We start from the raw sequence: 7,374 nt of genomic DNA, 5'->3' as shown, positions 1-7,374 counted from the left end.
GGCCCGGCGCCGGCGCCCCTCGGCGGGCCCCCCTTCGTCTCGCCTCGCCTCGCCTCGCCTCGCCCGCACCTCCCCCTTGCCCGCCCGCCCCCCCGCCCCCCCCCCGGGGCCCCCGGCCGAGCCCCGCGCGCGCACACGCACACACTCGCACAGGGGCCGATCGGCCTCCGAGCCGGGGGCGCCCCGCGATCTGCCTCCCCCGGCCGGGGGAGGGGGGGCGGGACAAACGCGCAAGCATGCACCCCCATCCGGGCGCCGGCCACCGCTGGCAGGGCCGAGACATGGCTCGGAGACCATTGGGAACTGCCGCTGGGTCTCGGGTCCTGGCCCGGGCGCCGGCCGGTTTCTCCGCCGCCCCGAAGGTGGGAGCCGGGTGAAATCCAGCCCAACCCCTCTGCCGGGGGGTCGGGCCGGGAGCGCTGCCTGGCAGGGCACACCAGCGCTGGCCATTCTGAAACAGAGGAATCCGCTGTCCCCCCGCCCCGCCCGAGGGCCTGGCGGGGATTCGCCCACACCCGGAGGCAGCCCCCCCCCCCAGCAACGTGCCTCCCCTCCGGCAAGGGACGGCGGAGTTGCCGCGAGTGCCCGGGCTTGCGGGCGCCAGCCCAAGCGGTCGCCGGCCCCCCCCCCCCTCCGCCCAACAGCTCGCCCGGCGCGGGCGCGAGGGCGGCCGCCGGCCGGGGGCCCTAAACCAGGATCGCCGGAATCCCTGCCAGCGTCACAACTGGCAGTTCGGCCCGAGCGTGAAAATGGCCCCGAGTTCTCGCCACATGGTTCGCTAAAATGTGCGTGCGTGCGGCGGCTTCGCTCGTGCAAGCGCGCGCCCCCGGCTCCCCCCCGGCACCGAAGCCAACACCCACGCCCGCGGCCCCGCACCTCCTTGGGGCCTTCTGCTGGGGACCCCCGGAGGGCCGGGGGGCCCAGCAGGGGGGGGGGGGGGTTCCTGCACCAGGGCCGTCTCGCTCGGAGCCGGGAAGTCCCCCGGCCCGCGGCGCCCCGCACCCACGACCCGTGAGAGCGCCAGGGATGCCCCAACGCCCGAGCACCCGGCAGGGAATGGGTGGGAACGCAGGACGCCGGTCCAAGCCGCGGAGGGGGGGCGGCGCAACCACGCACTCAGGGCCTGCGTGCGCGCGGGACACCGGGCACACTCCCTCCCGGGCGCGCCTTTTCTTATGTAATCCCCGAGGCCATCCCCCGAGAGAAATCCAAATTTGGTCCCGCCCGCCCCCCTGCGAGGAAATGTCGCGGGGTGTTGAAAAATAGCGGCACAGCGCACGGGGGCCCGGAGAATGTGCCCCGGCCCGCCCGCCGCGTGCCCGCACCCGCGCCCCCGTCGCCACCCACTGCCCACACCCTGCGGGGCTGGCTCACCCCCAATCGGGCCACACACCGCGCCCCGGGGCCGGCAGGGCAGCCGGCTCACGACGCACCGGCAGGCAGGCCCGGTGCCCTCGGACGCGCCAGGGCCGGCCGCCGCCCCAACCCCCCTCGCCCTTGCCGCCCTTGCTGCCCTTGCCGCCCGCCCCCAAACTCCATCCGGCCCCATGAGAGCCGACCAGGCGCCGGGCGGGGCCCCCCCCCCCGACGCCCCCCGGGCCCGCGTCGTGCGTGGGACCCGCGCGTCGCCGGCTGTCCAGGGAATGCCTCAGCTTTTTGTCCCCGGCCCCTCGCGCATCTCGTCCGGCCTCCAGGCCTGGTCTCCCGGAGTCGCGGGGGCTCGCACCGGCGCGCACACGCCCCTCGCCCCCCCCCCCCCCGGAGGCCTCCATCGGGGGCAGGTGCGTCCGAAAGGGGAGCACACGCCCGCCGATCGGCCCGAGTCATCTCCCCCCGCACCCCGCGATACGGGGTGCAGGCAGGGCCTCCTGACCGGATGAGGAACCAGCCCGCGCCATATGCACCGCCGCGGAGGAGGGCGGCCGCGACCGGCTCCCTCCTTTGCGCGGTCTCATTCCCCCGCACGCGCGCACGCGCACACCCACACAAATGTGTCTCCACCAAGCAATGCCCCCCCCCCGTCTGGACCCCGGCCAGGCCTCCCCTCGAGCGGGGCAGGGGGCCGCCGACGTCGCCGGCGGTCGTGGCGCACCAGGGGGAGAAGGGAAAACAAAAAGGCGTGGACTATTTCGGGATTGAGATCATGTGGACTCCTGGCGTGACAAGAGCTCGCAGATGCGCGTGACCCACTCGGCCAGGCCCCCTTCGGCCGGCGCCTCGGCCACGATCGCGCCATCCGGCTGAAGAAGCAGCCCGGCACGGTATAGCAGTCGGCCGGCCAGGGCGCCGTCCCCCGGCGGGTCGCCGCCCGTGCCATACGCCCCGAGGGGGTGCATGGCTCTGGCGCCCAGCCGGGCGGCAACCTCCGCAGCCGCGCCCGCCAACCGGGCAAAGGTGTTCCGGCGCTCGGAGACCGGAATCTGGCCAGGAGGAAGAGGACACGCGGCAGCCGGCGGCCCCGGCGGCCGGGGGAGGGGGGGAGGCGGTCAATAGAGATGCGGGTCAGCCAGGCCCTGGGGGGCGCACATGCGAGGCGGTGGCCAGGGCAGGGGTGTAAACGCACAGTCGCGCCGCCATGCGTCTCCGACAGCGGGAGCGTCTCATCGCCCAGCAGGAACAGGCAGGCGTCCAGTCGCAGGAACAGGCCCTCCACCGGGGACACATCCGCCGTGGGCACCAAACCACCGGACTCCGGCGGGCCGAAGACACTCTCCAGAGCCGCCGGCGCCGAGGTGCCGGTCCGAAGAGGACCATCCAGCCGGCTGAAGCTGCGCAGCCCGATCGCCATGTCCAGGGGGGGGGGGCATTTACCGCGCGCGCATGCCCGGGGGGGCGTGGCCCAACACCGGCGGGCGCACAGCAGGCCGCAAGGGGGGTCAGCACAGGGACACAGACACGGGCGGACAGACAGGCAAAAAGAAAAGGGCCACACGGCCACGTACCGGCTCAGGAGCGGGCCGGCACATGGCCCGGCCGGGTGTGCGGGCGATGCGGCCGACAGGGCACCGGCGTGGAGGACCTCTTGGAGGAGGAGGCCCCGGGGCCCGGCCGCACTGGCGTCCAGGCTGCCAGCCGCCGGCAGGTTGACCCGGCCCAGGGCCACCGCCAAGCCCCACAGCCCGGCCTCGGCCAGGGCCCGGACCCCGGCCGCGCTGCCCTCGGCCCCGAGCACCAAGGTGGCCCCGAGAAGCGGGCCGAGGCCCGGGTCCGCGGCACATGCAGCCGCCCGGCGCCCGGCGCCCGCCGGCCGGCACAGCGCCGCCGCATAGCGCCGCGACAGGTCTCCCGGGGCAAAGTGCCCGGCCAGGGCCGCCAGCCCGGCCAGCAATGCGTGCCGGCAGCGGGCACAGGCGCACGTCGCCTCGACATCGACCAACGCACGCTCGAGGGCCCGCCGCCCATGGCCAAGCCATGCCTGCAGGCACACCCCGGCCAGGAGCCCCCTCCCGGCCGGCATGGCCAGGGCTGCGCCCGAGCAGCGAGGCAGGAGAGGGCGCCCGAGGCGGAGCCGCGAAGGGGGAAGAGGCAGCAAGTCAGTGATCCACGCCGGGGGGGGGGGGAGGAGGCGAGACACATGGGGAAGGGGGCGGGGCGAGGGCAAGTCGGGGTCCGGCCACGCACCGGAGGCTTGGAGCTGGGCCAGCAGGTCTCGCGTGGGGGAAGCGAGCAGCAACGGCAGGAGGCCACACTGGCGGCCGCACGCCGGGCCGGCCGGGTGCCGAAGCCCGAGAAGCCCGGCCCCGGGCGCCAGGCACTGGGCCATCGGCAGGAGCGGGCGCATGAAGGGGCACGCTTGGCCTGGCGCCGGCCCGGGGCCCTGGCCCAGCAGGTCCCAGAAGAGCCCGCGCCCGGGCGCCAGGCCCGGCTCCCCGCCGGCAGCCATGTCACTCCCCGTGGCCGGGCTGGCGGCCGGTGTCGCGTCGGGCGCCAGGCTGACAGCGGCTCGGCCGGGGGCCTCCCCGCGCGGGCGCTTGGCCGGACTCGGGCCCCCGGGTCCGGGCGAGGGGAATGCCTCTGCTGGGGCTGGGACCGCCGGCGCCGCTGGGGCCGCCACGGCCGCCGCCACGGGCACCGGGCCGTCCCCCGGTGGCGAGACGGCCGGCGGCCCGGACAGCAGCTTCGGATCCAGGTCATCGGCCAGCAGCGTCGACCGGAGGGTCTGGTCGCTGCCGGTCGACAGAATGACCAGCCCCCGGGAGCCAGGTAGCAGCATGGCCGCCGCCCCATGCACCTGGCCCAAATGCACCGGCAGGTACCGGGCCGCGAGGACCGGCCGCCGGCGGCCCCGCTCGGGCCCGAGCACCACGTGCCACAACTGCAGCGAGCCATTTTGCGCGAGCGACAACAGACGAGCCACCGTGGCCTCGGGCCCGGGGACACCCGGTGCCCCGGCCAGGGATCCCAAGTACCCAGGATGGCGAACGGCTTCCGGCGGCCCGGCAGCCCAGCAGACCGCCACACCGGCATCCGAGTGCTGCTGCGACTCGAAGCCTCCGAAGGACAGCTCGGCCGCCGGGCAGTCCGGCCCCCCGGCGGCCGGGCCCGAGACCGCCTCGGCGACGTGCAGCCGCCCGCGTTCCGTGGCCGCGGCCAGCAGGAGGCCCCCATCTGCGACCGGGCGGGTGGGATGGAAAGGGGAACGGGAAAAAACCGGTGAGAAGGGGCACGCATGTACACTCACACACAACGGACGTCGGGCAGGGAGCCGCCAAGGCAAAAAGGAAAAAAAAAAAAAAGAAGCGGCAGCAATGCCGAGACGCCCTGGCGGGGACCCCGGCACAGGGCCAGTCTCACGTACCGTGCTCCAGCAGGTCGACCGATGTGATGGACTCCTGCCCGGGGACCGAACCGTGGCCGGTCAGCACCAGGCACGCCTCGGCCGGCGGATGGGCCGCAGTCCCGGTCGCCCCGGCGGCCAACAGCCGATGTTCCAATGCCCCGCTCAGGACATACAGGCACACATGCCCGCTGGAGAAGCCCACCGCCAGGACCCGGCCGCAGGGGGACCCGGCCAGTGCGGTGGGCCGTGCATCGGCCGGCAGGCCGGCCTGCCCGCCATGCACGGCCCCCGTCAGATCGGCCGGGCCCGGGCCCGGCCCCGGGCCCGACATAAATGGCCCGCCGCTGGCCCAGGCGTCCGACGATGGGGCCCCGGGCCCGGACTCGGCTGCATCTCCCGGGGGGCCTCGCTTCCGGCGCTTCTTGGCCGGTCGAGCGTCGGCCGGCTCCGGCCCGGCGGGGCGCTCGGCACCCGAGGGTGGCCCGGCCAGGCGGTGCAGCAGCAGCGCCTGGCCATCGGCCGCCAGCGAGGCCAGCGACCACCGGCCAGGAGCCGCGCCGCCGGCCGCGCCACCGCCAGGCGCCTCATCCGGCTCGGTCACCCGCAGCCAGACCACCGCCTGCACGGAGGCCTGGTGGAACCCCGGCGAGGGGACCACCGCCGGGCTGGCCGACCCGGCCGACAGCAAGCCCACCCCGCCGTCGACCAGGCCGTATGCCAGCCGCCCGGCCAGGTGGGGGTCGGCGCTGGCCGGCGCATGCCGGCAGGCGGTCACCTGGGTGTTGAGACGCCGCCAGACCGAGCGCCAGCCATCGTACGCCCCGACGCCGGGGGTCGGACCGGAGCTCGGCAGCAGGCGTCGCTGCCCCACCGTGCACGGATCAAACAGCCGCACCGTGCCATCGCCCACGGCCAGGGCCACCTGCCTCGGGGCCGGTCCGGTCTCCGGTGCCACGCTCAGGGCCCAGCCGAAGGCCCCGAGGGTCGGCATGCGAGTCACCGGCTGCAAGTCGGCCAGCGACCAAATGATCACCTTTGACCCCGGGAGGGTGCCGCGTTCGGATGGGGGTGGGGAGAACCGAAGAGAGAGAGAGAGAGAGAGAGAGAGAGAAAGAGGGGTAGGGAGGGAGGGAGGAGCACGCGCGCACAGACACACGCACACGCACGCACGCACGCACCCACGCACCCACGCACGCACGCACGCACGCACGCACGCACACACGCACGCACACACACACAAACACACACACACACACACACACACACACATGTCAGTTCACCAGGCCGATACTCCCACTCATGACATCGCAGAAAGCACGCGGCCGAGGAGAAGGCCCCAGGTACACACCTGCCGATCCATGGAGATGGAGGCCCCCACGCCGGGCGAAGGAAACCCCCCGAAGTCCAGGCCAAAGATGGTGCGATTATGGCCGCCGGTGGTCAGGCGTCGGATGAGACGAGCCCCGAGCGGGGCCGGGGCGTCCGGCGATCCCGCCGATGCCGGCCGGAAGGAGCACGGCGCATGCTGCAGCACCGGCGCCGCAAGCAAGTCGGCCGGCCAACGCCGGCGCCAGGCCGCACACTCGCCGGCCGTCGTGTACCGCGGCATGTCGAAGAGCGCCTCGTCGGCGGCCGCCTCGCCGCCGGCCGGGCCCGGCAGCCGGACCAGCGGCATGCCCAAGTCCCACACCGACAGCTCGCCACTGGCCGAGCCGCACAGGAGAATCGGCGCCAGCCGGTCCCCGGCACATGGGGCCGCCCCGGTCGACAGGGCACAGACACACTGGTAAGCCCGGCCCGGGGCCCCTGGCCGGGCGGACCACGTCAGCGTCGCGCGCAGACGGCTTGCCTGCCGACCGTCATCCGGGGCCGAGTCGCCGGCGGATGGGCCCCCGGCTGCCCCCGGGCCGCGGCCGCCCCCGGGTCCGGTCGAGTCGCGCGGGTAATTGAAGCGCACCAGGCAGCTGGTAGCAAGGGCCAGCAGGTGCGAATCACCCGCCGGCAGTGGCGCCCGGATGCCGGACAGCAGGCCCGGCTGCACGGCCCACACGCGCACCGTTTGGTCGCGCGAGCCACTGGCCAGGAAGAGCGTCTCCACCAGCGGCACGCCGAGGCTCGCGTGCACCGGTGCCAGCCCGGCACATGAGGCCAACTGTAGCGGCCCGACCGATGCCGCCGTCCCTGCCGGGCCGCCGACCCCTGGCGTGGTCGGGCACGAGTCCACGCCGGGGCCGAGCGACGCCCCGGCGGTCGGAACTGCCCGGCGTTCCGGGCTGGCACCCGGGCCCGGGGCGAATGGCGACACCGGAAACGGCGAAAAGCGCACCGTTTGCACGGCGTCCGAATGGTCGCGCAGTCGCGCGGAAATGGCCACCGCAAAGGGGGCACTCCCATCCAGCAGGGCCCCCGGCAGGACGGTGCAAAGGGAGATCTGGCCATTTTGGTGGCTGCCATTTGGCGTCCCCGCCGCCCGCCACACAGGCGCGCGCGCGCGCGCGCGTGCACACACACGGGCGTAAGGAGTGCCACACCGAGAAGCACACACACAGAAACACGCACAGAAACACACACACAGAAACACGCACAGAAATACA

At 74.6% G+C, this 7,374-nt stretch overlaps 1 protein-coding gene across 1 annotated transcript in view; it reads right to left on the bottom strand.

Annotated features, from left to right (window-relative positions):
* Positions 1-2,117: 2,117 nt before the first annotated feature.
* Positions 2,118-7,374, bottom strand: part of H696_03562 (hypothetical protein) — a gene marked incomplete at its 5' end in the record, with an annotated part of 6,973 nt that continues 1,716 nt past the window's right edge. Inside the window, 6 exons of the mRNA XM_009497431.1 lie at positions 2,118-2,420; positions 2,564-2,768; positions 2,943-3,465; positions 3,622-4,608; positions 4,799-5,813; positions 6,129-7,227. Of these exons, the coding sequence (XP_009495706.1) occupies positions 2,142-2,420; positions 2,564-2,768; positions 2,943-3,465; positions 3,622-4,608; positions 4,799-5,813; positions 6,129-7,227 (4,108 nt within the window). The 3' untranslated portion in view covers positions 2,118-2,141. The remainder of the gene's footprint in view (positions 2,421-2,563; positions 2,769-2,942; positions 3,466-3,621; positions 4,609-4,798; positions 5,814-6,128; positions 7,228-7,374) is intronic.

This window comes from Fonticula alba (genome assembly GCF_000388065.1).
Source record: "Fonticula alba strain ATCC 38817 unplaced genomic scaffold supercont2.5, whole genome shotgun sequence".
Lineage (NCBI taxonomy): Eukaryota > Rotosphaerida > Fonticulaceae > Fonticula > Fonticula alba.
Note: the sequence above shows the minus strand (reverse complement) of the source record. Positions and strands in the feature narration are given on the sequence as shown.